The sequence below is a fragment of the Pseudonaja textilis genome, chromosome 1, assembly GCF_049901715.1.
Source record: "Pseudonaja textilis isolate UNSWEBS1 chromosome 1, rPseTex1.2, whole genome shotgun sequence".
NCBI lineage: Eukaryota > Metazoa > Chordata > Lepidosauria > Squamata > Elapidae > Pseudonaja > Pseudonaja textilis.
Window position 1 is genome coordinate 66,353,523 of NC_141990.1, and position 17,858 is coordinate 66,371,380.

A 17,858-nucleotide genomic window follows, 5' to 3' on the forward strand; every position below is an offset into this window, starting at 1 on the left:
TAGAAGACCTTTTCTGCTGTGGCACCTTCTCTCCCTGAGTTGAGGTTTTTTCTTGTCACTGATGAGTTTTCGGAAATCCTGCTAGACTTGATTATGCTTGCAGGCTTGGGAAACCCAGGGAATGGCTGAATAGTGAGTTGGCTCTGCTGTTTTTAACATCCCTTCATCTAATATTCTTTGTTTTGTTTTGCTTTTTAAAAATATTTCTTTTTTTATTATTAAGCAAGCCTTTAATTATGAATCTATACATAAGCTTTATTAAAAACATACAAAAAGGAGTATTTTTACACATTTTTTAAAAAAAGACGGAAACAGGGGCCCCTTCCCTTCCCTTCCATCAAGTCCTCTTTGATCAGGGTGCAGCCGGAGGAAAAACTTCGCTTCTGATATTTCTTCAGGGTGGGCTGGATTTCTCGGGTTCCCCCTGAGGGTCCCAGGGGTGGAAACAAGGCCAGAATGCTGCCCTGAGGGGCTGCCAAGGCTTCAGACTCCATTGTGTCTTCCAGGACCTTGGGAGGGGTGTATTCAAAAGAAGATTTGGAAATATCTCCAAGGCCGGAATCTACTTTGTAGATCTTTGTCCCCTAGCAGCCTGGAGAATCTTGAAGTTCTGCTTGAGGGCTTCCAGCTCTTCGCAGAGTTCATGATTCTTCTCCAGTGCCTCTTTCAGCTTTCTGAGCTCTTCCTCCTGGAATTGGAGGCATTCCAGAAACTGCTCCTCCCATTTGGAAGTTGAGGGTTCCAGCCTTTTTTCAGGTTCCTCCTTTTGCTGGATTTGGCTGAGCAAGTAGAGAATCTTCTCCTGGTACTCCTGCTCCACCTGGGCCAGCTGCTTCTCCAGCTCGGCCTCCACATCGGCATCCTCCTTCTGTTCTTCCAGAAGCATCTTATGGATGTCTACACAGGTGGTTTTGCTCTGCCTTCAGCAGCTTTCTACTTTTCCATTTTCCACTTTGGAGGTGACCAGTTCACCAATAAGGTACTTGATGGCACACTTGGCTTCTGACATGGTGGCTATATTTTCCCAGCGGTGTTTGGCCCGGTTGCCGATCTCAGCGTCCAGCAACTTCTGCTATAGATCTGCACTTTGGTGCTCCTGAATTCCATTTCTGTCTCCAAACTTTCAGTCTGCTTGGAATCTGCTTGGATTTCCAAGGATTGTTAGGAAAATGTGTGTCTCCTGTATTGGATGGGAGGACTTCCCCAGTCTCCTGCTTCTCTTTCAGCAGAGCAATTTCCTTGACCAAAGTTTTCCGGTCATCCAGAAGATCGTTCAGGTGATGCTGAGCTTCTTCTATACTCACGAGGACTTTGACTTCATTCACCAGCCAGTTCTTCACCTGAGAGGTGGCGGCTTCGAATCCCCGCTTGTGAACATCCTTTCACTTCATGGGTACTTATTGTTGCTTCTGGAGAGCTTCCTTCAAGCGCTTGTTAGTTGCTGCAGCTTCTTTTGCTTTCTGTTGGAGGACTGTGGCCTGCTTCTGGAAGTCCTGCTCCAGCTTGACCAGTTCGTACTGCCGCTTGTGATCCTGGGTCTTTAGCTGGATGACTTCCTTGTTTTTCTGCTGCTTCCACTGTTGGAATTTCTCAACATCTTCCTTCATCTCCCAAATCAGCTGAACCTGTTGATTTTTCATGGCCTGGATCTCTTGGTGGAGACGGTCTTCTCATTGGATTTTTTTCATTTTCAGCAGCTTGCATTGTTCCTTCAGCTTCTTCTTTAGCTCGTTGATCTCCCCTTCCAGCTCCTGCAGATGTTTTTGCAGACACTTGCTCTGCTTGGCTTGAGTGACCTCTTTCTTGGTCATCTGAAGGGTGAGGACTAAGTCTTCCTTCTCCTTCTGCAGCTTGGCTACCATCCAGGTTCTGGATGTTGTTCTTAGACTGGCACTGGATGGGTTCCAGCTGGCGGTTGCTCTGGGAGAGCTTCGGAGCCAGGCCCTCCTTCAGAGTGAGGGCTTGGTTGAGTTCCAGCAGCTACTTGGACATCTGAGCTTGCTGGAGGGCATGCTGAACAGCACAGTCGTCTGAAGACTGGGACCTCCAGGTCTACTGTGGACGTAGAATCGGAATGCTGTTCCATTATGTCCATGTCAGCTACAGCAGGAGGATTTTCTTTGAGCAGCTGAGCAATAATTTGTTGCAACTGGAGAAATAGTTCTAGCTGTTCTTTCAGTTCTTTGTCCTCCACAGATGTCAGCAGCTTCTGCAACACTGTAACACCGCCTGTTCTCGGAAATAAAAATATTTCTTAATGTATTTCTTAACTATTTTTAACTCTGTTGTACACCACCCAGTCTTGCTTGTTTGTGAGGTGGATGGTTATATAAATTGCTTTAATAAATAATAATGGTCAAAAGTGGCCCAGCACTTGCGGGATAATGCTAGGAAGAGAAATCAACATGATACTCTGAAATTGTTTCTGGCAAAGATACGCAGATATCAATAAGAAAGAAAATCCAATGAGAGCAACTACTTTTTGCAGGACTGTAAAATATTATAGTAAGAAACTCATTTTTTCAGGGGTTTTTAACTGTTATATTCTGAACATTTGTTCTCAATAGTTATTATTCAGACATTTTATCGTGTCCAGATGATTTCAGAGAATTTAAATTCTTGTTTAAATGCTTGTATTACCTACTAAGAAGTATGGAATCCAAATGATTTTTTTTAACCTCAACCAGTATAAGGTGACATTGGTTATCTCAGGAATCAGGAAGTATATATGAGGTAACATGAAGCTAATTGAATACTATTGGTAAATACTGTTTTTTGAGAGCCATTTGGTGTTGTTGGCTGTGAACAGGATGGATGGATAGAATAGATAATATTTATGTTGGATTTTATTTACAAGAGTTGCATTAGTGATGGGCAGCCATATAAATTGATATAAATAAATATTTTTTAAAAAAAAAATCACACAATTTCATTTTTTCAGAATGTTGCCCTATCCTGTAACCTATAGCAAGAAGTTTTCAAGTCATCTGGAAACCATGGTGATGTTCTGATGTTAGATAATAAACAGTGTTCCCATAAGGTACATATAATATAGATCATCCATATCATAGAAAGATTTTTCACAGTAAACATTGACTGGTTTCATTTTACTGTAAAGGTAATCCTCAACGTACGACCACAATCGAGCTTAAAATTTCTGTTGCTAAGTGAGATGTTTGTTAAATGGGTTTTGCCCCATTTTACAATCTTTCCACAGTTGTTAAGTAAATCACTGCAGTTGTTAATTTAGTAATACAATTGTTAAATGGATCTGGCTTCCACATTGACTTTGTTTGTCAGACGATCACAGAAAGTGATTGCATAAACTCAGGACATTGCAACTGTCATAAATATGAGTCAGTTGCCAAGTGTCTGAATGTGTCCATGGGGATGCTGCAATGGTCATAAGTGTGAAAAATGATCATAAGTCACTTTTTTCAATGTGATTGTAATTTTGAATGGTCACTAAATGAACTGGTATAAGTTGAGGACTACCTGTGCTTTATTTTTAATATTGTATTTTAGTTTTGAAGGAATCCTGGATTTTTGTAGTTAAAATGATTAAAAAATGAAGTATTGTTGATGACAGGAAATATTTTTAGAAAATAATAGCTAATCTCAAATGTTATACCATAAATAAAGATATATGAAATGTTAGAAGGGCTTACTGACATGTTATAATTATTTAATCTATTTCTAGTATTTTTATTAATTTGAAGTATTCAAATTATGTCAGGTACATTATTTATTAATGCTTATAACAGATCTATTATCCCTGTCCCCACAATATAATTAAGTTGGAGGTATATGTGGAATTGCTGGTAAGTGCACTTTCTATATTTCATTACTTTATTTAGGAATTGTTTAATTAAAATTTTAATTTCCCCATATGTTTTGGAATGGAATTTGAATTTCTATCATTCCTTACCATAATTTTTCTTACGAAATTAAGAACCTGTAATTATTAAAAACCTTTACCTATATGGTATTTTAAGGAATATTTTTATTTAAATTTTCATTCTTATTTTTCTATTTATATTTTAGTTAATTGAAAGATGAATGAACCATTTCCCTTTGACAGAATGGTAAATCGTCCTGTTAAATTTTACTATATGTAGCATATACAGTACATATGCTTGTTTGTATACTTTGAGCAAGTCACTGAGTTTTCTGGTTGCGCTTTGCAGATATTCCTAAGAAGACTCTTATAATTGGTCTTTTTAAATATTAAAAAAATATTATTAAGTTTTCTCTATCTGATACTCTCAAAAGAATTATTATTGGGCGGGGACTAGGATTGTTTCACAACTTGCTAGATTTCTTTGCAAAGCTAATACATTGCCTAGGCATTTTGTTGGTAATTATGCTCCACTTCCCTTGCGTATTGGATATTCTTATCCATCTTTATGAATGTGATAGAATAACAACTGTAAAACAAAGCACTATGGATGTAAGTGACTGTTTGCATGTATTTCAGAAGGGATAAATGCTCGCCATATGGTACAATTACTGTGTCCAAGTTTTCAAATTAGCTTTTCTCATCCTCCTTATTACTGTCTTTAAAAAGAGAAGGGAAAAACCCAACATGATTTATCTACTCTGCAGTAGAATTCTTGACGCAAAACAGCAGCCCAGTTCTGTCCAGTTTTTCCCCTAGTATAATAGAGGCTGTCGGACTTTTTTATACTAATTACTGTGTGAGCCTCAGATGAACCCCCTTCAATTCACAAGTCTTTGTTAAGGGAGGAGCTGTCAATGTGTCTGCCCGTTTGCAGCTGTGCTGTGGCTTTAGCTTGCTTAACATTATGCTGCTTTTTAGACTTGACAGAAGGGATTCTTTTTTTTTAATTATTATTAAAGCAAAGCAGCCTTGTAGCGAAATGGTTTAAGCAGCTGCATTGTAGCAAAGCACAAAGAAGTTATTATTGTGTCTATTTGGGAGGGGGTAGAATGGAGGAAAAAAAATATTCGGCTGCTGTTGATGCCGATTGTTGACTTGCCATCTGCCAGATAGGAGAAGAAGAAAAAATGACAGCTCCAGCAGGGTGTTCAAGAGGTTGTTTGGAGAGACGCATAAACATGTGCAGATGTCGAACTGAATAATGGCAAGAACTTGAGACGGTTTATGATGCTGCTGCTGTGTGCGCACATACAGAATAAATGTATGTGGGGGCTTGGTTAGGAGGGAAGATACACACTAATTATTCTGATTCCTCCCTTCCTCCTTTCATCTTGATAATTAGTTCAGGAGTTGAATATTTCCCTGTCCTTCATTATTTACATACATAAGTACCTCTTAAAATAGTTAAGCCAACTTTATTTAACAGTTTAGAAGTTTGATGAAATTGTTACTTTTTGATGCAGTAGTACTTAATATCACTATATAAACAGATGCTTTATTTCCTTCCACAGTTTAGATAATTTAAAAGTAGAAATGTGTGTAAACCTCTCCTATCATGTTATAGTTATTTTCTCTATAACTATAGTGAACTTTATAGTTCACTTGGTAGTTATTTTGTTACGGAAAATATTGTCACTTTCCAATGTACCAAATCATAACTAAATTATTTTTCTAGTTTAGGATATTAATGTTCAATTGCCAAAATTATTAAAAAGAAAATTTTATTAAATTTTACTTAAATGAGTAGATAACGGCACACTTATAAGCATAATATTACTTAATGTATTTTTTGTTCAATATAGTGCAATACATTTGTATTATTATAATAACCTTATGAAATCTTTGGTCATGCTTCTTATCTTTTAAGAAATTTTCACTTTTTTCTTTAGTACATTTTTTATAATTATTCAGGTTAATTATTTATATTTTATTAAACAATATACAATATTGGTATCCTAGTTGATTTTTTATTTCTTATAGTACATTTTTGGAATAGAAAGTTTATTTTGTGAATAGTTGTTTAGTTATTGAATAAGTGCTTCATACCAGGACTACAGGTGATTTTATAATTTTCTAGTGAATTAGTGGTGACTCTGATAATCATATCTACATCCAGATATTCACAAATTAGTATAAATTGTGTGTACCTAAAAACAGTTCTCTATTTTTCCAGTTTTAAATTTGCTATAATCTCAATAGATACAAATCAAATGTGCAGTTTCAGAGGAAGTAATACTGAGAAACCCTTCCTCTTCTAATGTTAAATGCTAACAAAAGAAATTAAAGATATTAAGATATTAATTTAAGTATCTTTTTCATCCCATCTAATGTCTTTGATAGCAGCTCAGCTTGGAAAAGTATTGCTGCTTTGTCTGTGCAGTGTCTCAGGAAATAATATGTAAAATTATAATAGATTTTCTTGCTAAGATGTAATTTATAAGGTAGCTTTCTGGATAAGTAAAAAAATTAATTGACTCTATAATACAAGTATTAAATTACAGGTTATAAATGATACTGCGAAAAGATTAATGTGGAATATTAAGAACAGATGTAAAAAGTGAATGTGGTTGAAATATATTTCTTTACAAATTTTTGTTAGTTTAATTTTATTTAAGATGCAATGAACTTACGAAGATTTCAAACTAAGAAAATGTTATTATAATAAAAGATGATTAAATTATCATAGCTTTTATGAAATAGACAATTTTATTTAGCCATATTTGTTTAGATATGCTTAAATGTATTTTACTACCCTTTATAGTTAACTTCTGATTAATTTTTAATAAATAAATTGACATTATGAAGATTTTGCTTAATATATGGTTCATTAGTTTGAAAATCATCCTTATTGTGAAGTCCTGATTGATTATTATGGTTTGTCCTTGAAAATTATACTTGAAAAATTATTTCCAAAGTATTGCTTTTCTGTTTGAAAGGAGAAAAGAATTAGACTGAGCAGCAAGAATTTTGCTTTTGAAGATATTAAAAAGTACTGCATCATGGATAAACATTTTTGATGAAGTAGTAACCAGAAGACAACTGAAATATGAGCTTGCTTTTATTAAGAATGTTGCTGAGATGAAGAATTCATAAGAATGCTGTAAAATAAAATCTTACGAGTCAGACATGAAAGAATGATAGCCATACAAATGGTTATCATAAGAGAAATAAAAACACTAAATAGAAATCCTATGGCCTTGGAGAGGTCATTTCAAGAGACATAGGGTGCAGATGGGCTTATTATTGATAATCTGTGCACTGTAAATTCACATCTTCAAATTGATGAATTTTGGCAGGATCTATATTTCTCTCTCTCTTTTTAAAGAAGGGAATGGGAAGACTTTGTGCTTCTAAGTATTCAAAGATCTTCCACTACCTTAGCAATTCTGTGAAATCATAAGATAAATGATTTTGGTCCTAGAACTAGTGAAATTTTTTTCTTGATAATCTGACCCCAGCAGGACATTTTAAAGAAAGTTATTCCCCATGCCATTGGATTGCTTTCTAAGGCAGGCAGTTGGAGATTTCTCCGAATATTTAAACAGTTCTAAGAAGCTATCAAGGCATCAATACTCAGTTGGGACCATTACTAACAGATCCCATTGGCCAAAAATAAAGGAAACTTTTATTCTTATTTTTCCTAAATTCCTGAACTTTATCATTGTTTTTATAGAAAGAAAGTTTAAAGAATGTATCATAAGAAATAATCTATTCTACTGTTGGAACCAATAGCTGGACCCAATAAAACATAATTTTCATCCTTAAAATCTAAATTATAAATGAAAAATGTAGGATAGAAATACATTATTGGGAGAATGTAAGATACTGTTAGTGAAAAGTACTCCATTCTGTGTAAAGTCTATGCAATTGCTTGAATGTAAATGATTTTATTGATTTCCCATTCTTCTATTTTAATAGGTAAATTCAATTACATTTTACTACTGTAGAGTCTTGGGAAAAAAATCTGTATGGCACATACACAATATCTTATAGCACATTTTTGTTTTGTTTTAGGTAGTTAGAAAACTTAAGGAAAACTTCCAATTCAAATATTTCTAAAGATCCACTTTGATTGTAAGGAATTATGGGATGATGCATTAGAAGTGATACTTGGAGAATATTTCAGTATATAAATATAGCATACTGTAGTGAATAAATGATAATTAAGTCATATCCCCATTGTGACTATAATTTCTATACTTGATCATCACTTGGACTTGATCATTACAGTATGTTGCAGCACACTTTTGTGATGTTAGGGAATCACAAAAAGGGTACTGTGGAATTGCAGATGAATTATGGGATGAAACTTCTTGTACTAAATTGAAAGGAAATAATAAGGTCAATAGGAGATTGGTACAAAATTGCATATGTTTTGATATGCAAGTTGGAAGTTGGAAGAGACTAATTCAGTTGGGAATGAAATTAATGGCATCAGTGGTAACATTATAAGATGGGAAAGAGATGGTGGAATAAGGATACTTTGCATTGCTTTCAGAATAAGATGAATCAATAACACTTTCTGCCATCTTTTAAGGTGATAGTTATATAATACATTCCATGTCGATGCATGTAGCAGTTAAAGTTAACTTTATAATTTATTAATATTAATCAAGACCTGCCTGCTGAATATGCATGAAAAATAACAATTGTGCTGTTTTACATAAAGGCAGTAGATAGTATTAACAATAAATGGAATATACGGAATGGTGAAATTGTTTGCTTAGTTGATGTGCAAACTATTTAAATCATTTTTATATCTAATTCATATATTTCATAAATTGACCAGTGGACATAAACTCATGGAAGTGCAGAAAACCTAAATTAAAATAACTGCAGAGGTTTTTTATTCTCTAGCACATTTTGAAGTGTTGTTACACTTTATAGTAGCTTACTTTGCCAAATGTGTCTTTCCATGTGATTTTTATCATAATATTAGGGTTTTCTGTTCCCTGATTCATTTTTTCCAAATTTCTTCAGTCACTAATATAAGAGCTTCAATGCATCCTTAGTGAAGATTTTTCCTAAATGAGGCGTGCTAAAACAATTAAACTTAATTAAAATATTTGTATAATGAACTTGGAAAAAAGGGAAAATGATGGTAATTTTATATTTTTGTTTTGTTGCTGATTTATTGTTTATATAATTTTAAAAAATCATGTATTTAGGTTTTTGTTGTATTATTTTAAATTAGTTTGTTAGCATCTGTTTTAATGGATTGAAATCTTAAAAAACAAGCCAGCAAACCTAGATGCCTTGTGTTCTTACTTAATAGGTCCTGGTTGGAAAGTAGCAGGGAGAGAACTGAAACAGAAGCAGGTTGTGCAGGTCAGACGAAACACAAAATCCACACCTACTGAGTGTGTTGTCCTGGCCTAATAATTCAAATCTGAACTGCTGAGATATTATGGCACCATCAGGGTTGTGTTTGACATCAGGGACCAGGTGGGTGTGGGTGGCATGGTCAGCTCAACATCACTCGTGTCAGGGGCACCTGTGGTAGCCCAAGCGTTCTGCCAGTGAAAATGGAGCTCCGAGTTCCATTTTCACTGGCAAGAGTTGTAGGAGGCCGTCGCAGCTGAAAACAGTGGTCCTCCCAAGCTCCGTTTTCACTGGCACAGGGTTGCAGGAGGCCATCGCGGCTGAAAACAGCGGCTTTCCTGAGCTCTGTTTTTGCTGGCAGAGGCACTGTGGGCCGGTCCTATGCTGTTTTCAGGGTGGCCCTGCAGGCCAGATTTAAGCACCCGCCTTGACACCCCTGCCTTAACCACTAAACCAAACTGGTTTCACCTATAATTGTTTAATATTAAACAATTATATCTGGATACTGCTAAAACTCATTGTGATGACCTTTAACAGGGCAAGACAGTCCATAATAGGGCAACACCAAGGTACTTCAAATGGGCTATCTTACAGAATGTGTCCAAAATCTGGGAACCATGAGTGAATGATATTTAAGAAAGTTGTGACTGGTGCAATGGAATTTACAGTTATGGCATTTATTGATAGGGATAAAAATGCTGATTTTTAGCCCAAGATGACTACCATAACTGATTTAATTCCAAAAATTGGCCCAGTGACCATCTGGTGTAATTTTGGTCCTATTGGTTATCCTTGATTTCTTTGATCTTTCTGTATCATTCTGGTATCACGTCTGGTGCCATTGATCACAGTATCTTATGTCAGCTCTGAACTGACACTTGGGAATAATTTTATTGGGATTCTGAATTTACATGCAGATTGGACTACAAGATAACATTGCATTACAGTAATGACCTTATGGCAATTAAGCTGTGGGATCCTGCTGAATTCCATTCAGCCTCCAGTTGTCCGCCTTTCATGACCTAGGACATTATAGGAAATCGCAGACCTCCTGGTTTTTACATTAGGACTTGGCAGAAGTCTTACAAGCACTGTTAATTATGGACCATTATTGCAAACAAGAATGATGCCAAAGAAAACAGATGATTTACCATGGGTAGTATAAAGGTACAAGTATCTTTTACTCAGTGCTTCAGTTCCCCAGCTATTTTCTCCATCCTTTGGACAAATTAATGGTGGTGTGTGACATTTGGTGACCATGACACTGATCAGTTGTTGAGTGTTGCATGCACTTGTTTCTGAGAAAGTAAAAAAATTGCAATTGACCATGACCTGTAATTTGCCTGGAAGTAGATAATTTTTTTAATAATATAATTTTCTACTATAATTTTAAATGGGCCAAATAATAATTTTATGCAAATACTGCTGATAGTATACATGTGTAGATCTCAGAAATACAATGTCATTTTTGTTGGATGATAACAAATCCTATATAATAATAATATTTATCTTTCATTGTACCATGAGCTGGCATATTGATAGCCTTCACCTTGTTTATACTTGGGTGTATGGATTTTGCACTCATGCTGTTTATCAGTTTTACTATAAGTATATCTAAATGTGCATTGAAACAAAATTGTTAAGAAACTTTAAGAATAGGGAAATGCTATCTAGTCTTGTGATGGTTTGTTGTTTGTTTTGCTTTTTGAGCTCTTTAGAATTTCTTCTGGCCAGTGACAGATATAAATATATTAGTTTATATATTTTGAATGACGTGCATACCACCTAAATCCATTTTCTGTAATAATTTCCCAATACAATTACTTTTTTATTTATAGGAGGAATACATTGTAACTGTTTTCTCTGCTACACCTAAATTAATTGGCAAACTTTATGTGATATTATTTTTCCAAAATAACTTTAAATTGTTTCACCAGAGGGATTTATTTGAATTAAATAGTTTTCTCCAGTACATTTACAGAATTAGACTTTAGCTATAAGAAAAAGAATGATAAGGTATGCTTACATTAACACAGAAGGAAGAAAATAATCCTCTAAAGCAGAACTACTACTAATGTTTCAGAGGAGAATTTCATTCATGATGTATTCATTTTCTGTTTTAATATAATGTATTCTCCACAGTATTTGTCTTTGGGGAAAATTTACTTTCATATTTCTTATGATTATTCCACTTCGTTTATACAGTTATTTGTATTTATGAATTGATATAAATGCATTTTAAGTGAATTACCAAAAGTAAATATTTATAGTTCAGTGTAGTCTTTCAGTTAAAGAATAATTTTAGCTGAACTGATATGAGTGATTCAATTCTAATTTGTTTACTTACTTCTCTTTATTCTGAATATTTCTTGATATTCCATAATATTTCTCTACTTTTGTCATTTCTGTTTGTATGTACTTCTGAGGAAATTCTTTAGAGGAAGTTTTTAAAAGTGTGATGGGGGAGAGTTTTTATGCAAATTATATAGATTCTTAATGCATATTGATCAGTAACTTTATTTGCTGAAATTAGTACCCGTGGATTAGAAGTTTCAATAGATGATTTTGTGTAATCATAAATGACTGATTATACTATACTATCAATACTATCAACCTATAAGAACATGCTGTCATTTTGTGAAGATTCATTTATCGACAAACCCTGTTTAGCAACTGCCTTATTTAGCAACTGCAGTTACGGTAGGGATAAAAAAGGTAACTTTATGATCAGGGCTTGCATTTACATCCTTCACAGGTTGTAAAGTAAAGGAAAGCTGAAATAAGATCCCTGCTTCACTTAGCAACCATGGCTAAATTAATGGCTAATTTACAGGTTCCAATTGTGGTTATGTAGTTCCTCCCTATACGAATTTGTAACTGAAAGTCTTCAGTTGGAACTTTAACTTTTTAGAATAAAAACATGGATAGAAACTTAGGGATGTTAAAATCCTGTTAGATAAATCCAATTTAGAGTAGCTTGTGTATGTGTGTTATTTGTGTTTGTGTGTATAATCACATTTTCCCCCTTTGCCTCCAGATTCCTGCACAGCTCTAATTGTTGCTATGTGCCCTTGATTAAGTGAGTTTAATCAAGCATACACGTTTGAACAATGTGTGTTGAATACTTGTCATCTAAAGCTGTAGGTGGCAAAACAATGTCAACATTTCCATTTTTCCTTTTTTAAAAAAATAAATAAAAGCCATGTTGAATAGGAATGAAAGGAAAGAAAAATCTTCCACAAATGAGCAGTGGGAGATGAAACAAATGAAAAGAGATGGAGAAGGAAAAAGAAGAAGCATTCAAACATAAAAACACCTGTATATATATCTACATAACAATATCAGATTGTGATGGTTTCTTGGATACTTTTTTCAAAATTCTATAAATATTCTTGTTTTCAGAAAAGTTGTGCGTGCACATACACACCAAACACACACTCACATTCAACATTCAGTTAGATCCGTGATGGTGAACCTATGGCACACATGCCATAGGTGGCACTCTGAGCCTTCTCTGTGGGCACGTGAGCCATCACCCCAGCTCAGCTCTACTGCGCCTGCACACGTACCTCCCACTGGCCAGCTGGTCTTTGGTCTCTTCTGTGCATGTGTGCAGGGTTGGGGCGCATGCATGGGGAAGTGCGCACATGTGCAGGACACACAAACATCGCATTTGGGGGATGTGCACGCACGCTTTGGGCACTCATTAGCCATCACTGATGTAGATCCTTCCAGTAATACCACTCTATCAGTGAATAGTCTCCTGGGTTGTGAATTTGTGTTTTTTGTGATTTGTAAATAAAGTTTGGAGGAAAAAAGGAAAGAGTTTCTGTATATTCAGAGTTTCAGTTCATTTTTATTTATACCTCCCACCCCCCCAACCAAACAATAAATTTTCTTAGATCTAGTTCAGCTACGGAGCTCATCCATCAAATCTTTTTGACAGCTTTATGGAAATAACTTATTATTATAAATTACTATAATAAGAATAGTATTTTAATAGTCATTAACATAATACTTATAAAATGTATTTTTGAAATAATTTACTATAACCATTGGGAGAGTTTAAAGAAAAATCTCAGCCTAGATTAAAGCATTGGAATGTGGATTGTAGTCAGGCCTGATCATATTTAGCTTTTTCAAGATTAGCTAAGGTTGGTTGCTTGTTTTTCTGTGTTTCAATATAAGTTGGTAAAATTCTTGCCAATATCTCTAAACCCTGTACATATTTTTATGTGTAGGATTGCAAGAACAATGGATAAGAATAGAATACAATGGCCTAATGTTTTTTAGGTATTAAGATGGTAATAGACCTATAAATGAATTCGCAACAGTTACATATGTCAACGTAATGTGGAAATAATAGGAATTTTGAAGCAGTCAATATGCCTGTCAGGGTTTAAGATATGAAGACATAAAACAGTTGCAGTCTCTTGTTGGCTTAAAACAGCTGCTTTGCAGCCTGCTTGATATTTTATGAATGCGTGCGCGCGCACATACACACACACACACACTCTTTCAGTAGGATATAATTTCCATGATATTAGTTTTATTTGTAAATCATGTTTAGGGTTCATGTTTAGTTAAAAATATAAAAAATTAAGCAACTTCATTGCTTCACTTATTCAGTTTATTGGTTTTATCTGAACTGAAGTTAAATAGAGAATGAAACTATCATTTTTCTAGTTGGTTGACCATTCTACTTCAAGCAGAAGTTCAGATACAATTTATATTAATAATATTTTTTTATATAGGGGAATACATAAAAAATTGGAGGCCAAGATACTTCTTATTGAAGACAGATGGCTCCTTCATAGGATATAAGGAGAAGCCGCAAGATGTGGATCTACCATATCCTCTTAACAACTTTTCAGTAGCAAGTAAGTATGCTTAGTAATCAGTTAATGATTATTGAACAACAGATTGAGAAACTTTTTGAAATGCATAGATTTTAACCTTCATATTTTAGATCGATTAGAGCACAATTCCATAATAGCATAAAAGTTTTTGAAATTTCATTGAATCTTCATTGTGCATTATGCACTGACCAAAGCAAAAGAATAATAGCAGAAGGAAGGAACGCACAGGGCTTGAGGACAGACATTAAAACTTAAATAGCCAGTATTTGAGGTACCATTGGAATGCTTACTCTGTATGTAAATCAAACCTCCATACATCCATATAGAGTATGAAAAAGTTTTCTCCAAGTATTTATTGGACTCAATTTGTGTGACCTGAATCTGAATTATCATCCTCTCTAGCCTCTCTATTATGAGCTTTTGGAGTTAGATGGCAGAAGATTCTTCCAAATAGCAGATATGATTTGTGCTCAACCTAATAACACCCTATTGGTACATTATTTTAGTTGCAGGTAGTCCTCGACTTATGATTAAAATGGAGTCTGCTCATTAGACTTGCAACTGGTGAGGTGATTAAATGAGACAGTCTTGCTTAATAATCCTCATCCCCTGTTCTCTCTCTGATGCAATAATTAAATGACTTTGCAGGTTATTATGAGGAGCATGGGTTGCCTCAGGGGTCGGGGAGGCCCTAGAAGACCTAGCATTAGTCTAGGCCCATTTGCCCTGAGCCTCCCAGGGCCCCATCCACCTCTTGAGACACCCTGTAGTTCGCTTCTTACCCTTGGGATCCCTACAGCCCTTGGATCTGCTCCCACCTCAGAGTCTCTGCAGGTATTTCTCCCTCCCTCCCTCCCCCATGCTACCCATTGGGCCCTAAACTTTTGAATATCTCCAAAACTCTGGAGTTTTCCGCAGGATTGCTGAGATTGAATTAGGAAAGTAGAACAGATTGCTTTATTACACGACCACATGGTGCAATTCTGGAAGTGGCCATTTTCTAAGCAACCACAATTCAGTGCAGCTGCTCAGAAAATTCTAGTTGTTCCAAAACTGTGCTGGACAATCGTGCAACAAAGTGATCTATTTTGCTTTTCCAACCCAAAGTCTGGAACTTTGGAGATCTTTAAAGGTAAGTGAGGAGGGCGGTGTAGGGCAGCTGGAGCAAGAAGAAGGCCCAAGGCCTGTAAAGATGTAGGGGGGGTGGGGTGGAGGAAGATAGGTGGGGGTGTGCTGCAGTGTCTCTGTGATTGTTTATAAGGGTGAATAATCATGTGGGCACTGCAGTGGCTATAACTTCAGGACCAAATGAAATAACTTTTTTTTGGGGGGGGGGGGTCTGCCATAACTTGGAACAATTGCTAAGTGACCAGTTGTTAATCAAGGACTACCTGCAACACCCACCCACACCCATTTAAGTGCACACCGAGTTATACCAAAACTCTCCCAAAGGATGAAACAAGCAATTTTTTGGTTGCATAATCCACAAGAGAAAACTGTAAATCCTCTGGTAGATAGAAAATAGAAGATAAAGAAGATAAACTCAGACAATCTTTCTGTGAACAAACTTGGGTATACTTTTAGATGTTGCTCTGGATAGAAGGAGTCTTTGGAAGTTACATTCTTGCTTTTACTAAATACTTTTTACAGTAATGAGTCCCAGCTTAATTGGTATAAAATATTCTTCTTGCAAAATCTCAGTATATTTGGTCTTTGGAAATTATAGAAAATGCAAAAGTGCATTCTGCTTTTTTTAACTTATAATTCTTTTACGTGTTAGAAGATTTAGAAAAAATTCAAGGCACATTAAATAGGTCTTGATTAGGAATTATTTTTTTTTCATGATATTTCTTGGAATGGGGCTGTAAGACTTCAGTATTATGTGTTTAGGTATAAATCCTGCGGTACTTAAATAAAGCTACTGACTGCAGAAGATTGAACTAGAGTATTTTTTTATTCCAACAATGTGAGTTCAAAGCATTTGAAATACTTCATAAACACAATTACGTTACATACATTATGTGTATATATGGCAAAGCAGGATGGGGGGTAGTGCATCCATCCTTGCTCTCCTTGATCTCTCAGCAGTTTTTGATGCCATCAACCATGGTATCCTTTTGGGTTGGCTATGGAGATGAGGCTGGGCAGCACAATATTGCACTGCTTCAGTTTCTTTCTCCAAGGCCTGTCCCAATCAGTGTTAATAGGGAGAAAGAGGCCCAGCCTTCAGCCACTCCTTTGGATTCAAGACTCATTTTTCCAGGAATAGGACCATGTTAATTCTTTTTATTACATCTGGCCTTATGTTGCTTACATTTTCCTATTTTTAGCATGATTTCCACTAATTGATATGGAATAAATGTTAAATATCTAACTGTGTTAACTCCTCTAGTGTACAAGTTGATCTATGTTTTATTTATTTATTTAGGAGCAATCGGGGGAAGGATCCTTTTTGGTCCCTTCCGCGGTTTATCCAACAATCCACCGTGTTTCTCCAACAATACGGCCTCTACCAATAGCAAGGCCCAGCATGTTTTATTGGCATAAAAACAAATTAAGCCCCTCCCCTCAAATTAAGGCCTATATTAAACATGAAATGGGGGGAATGGCGGGGGGGCTTGCTATTAGGAAGTACTTTTGTTGCATACCCGGATATGGTGCTACCTGTGTTGGTGGGGCACTTCGTATCGGGAGACCTTCCGCCACCGTTGGTTTCCCTTCTCCCTTGCTGCCGCAGCATTTACAGCAACGCTGCGGCATTTGGCGCAGCCATGCACGGCCAGTCAGGGCTCCTCCCTGCAACTGGAGGCCTGCGGAGACACTTGGCTTCAGGTGCTCCTGTCGGCTCCTTCCTTTTGCCTTCGAAGGTTAAAGCCAATTCTTTTAAAAACGACACCCTACTACAACAAAGCCTCCCCTGCCCGAGAGGGCAGCCCAACCCCATGTGGGGAGGTGAATCTCCCGGGGTCGCAGCGCAGGATCAGCCCACCTCGGGAGAAGCACCCAGCCACCATCCCTGCCTGGTGCTGGGCAGAGCATGAAGAGCTTCGCCTGGGGCGCCCAGCACAGCCGACAGGCAGGCCCTCCTTCCTGGCGGCAGAGCTCTCACCAAGGCACCCCCCTGCCGGACCCTCCACTCATCCTGCCAGGGCCGCTCCAGAGCCATGCGGGCTGGGCAGAGCCAGGAAAGCAAGCTGTGGGTGCGCGCCCACCTGCCAAGCGAAAGAGCCGGGCCGACCCAAGCTTGGCTTCCTTCCCAAGTCCCTCCAGCCCGAACCTGAAGGGGCCACCAGGAGAGGCCGCCCGAGGCAGTGATAGCGCCCACCCATCCATGGACAGGGAGGCAAGATGACGGCCTGTGCCGCGTCCTCCAAGCTGAGACCCGCCAAGTCAGCACCAAACACCGCGGCATTGCTCTAAACACCACAGCAGCAAGGGAGAAGGGAAAGCAACGTTGACGGAAGGTGTCCCAATACGAAGTGTTCCACCAACGCCGAGGTCAACATCCAAGCTGTTGCCGCTTGCCCACCCAAGGATGCAAGGGGGGGGAATTAAGTCACCCCCAAAAAGACGGCCTTGCCGTTTTTTCGGGGGTCAAAAAAAAAAAAAAGGCTTGGCCTTATTTTGTGAGAAACATGGTAGATAGCATTTACATAGTGAGTTCTTTTAACAATACTTGATGGATATTCTTGACCTGTTTTCTTTGTCAGTAAGGTCTGAAACTTCACTTTTTTATTTTTATTGCCTTTATAAAAACTTTATGAAAATAAATATTT

At 36.8% G+C, this 17,858-nt stretch overlaps 1 protein-coding gene and 1 pseudogene across 3 annotated transcripts in view; one reads left to right on the forward strand and one right to left on the reverse strand.

Moving 5' to 3' along the window:
* AKT3 (AKT serine/threonine kinase 3) overlaps nucleotides 1–17,858 on the forward strand; it is a 159,250-nt gene that overhangs the window by 49,330 nt on the left and 92,062 nt on the right. For 2 of the 3 annotated variants that reach the window (XM_026705238.2, XM_087936847.1), the window contains exon 3: nucleotides 13,978–14,103. The exons of the other annotated variant lie outside the window; for it this stretch is intronic. In XM_026705238.2, coding sequence (XP_026561023.1) covers nucleotides 13,978–14,103 — 126 coding nt within the window. The remainder of the gene's footprint in view (nucleotides 1–13,977; nucleotides 14,104–17,858) is intronic. 3 annotated transcript variants of the gene reach the window in all.
* Nucleotides 285–11,626, reverse strand: LOC148127650 (chromosome-associated kinesin KIF4 pseudogene; annotated as a pseudogene).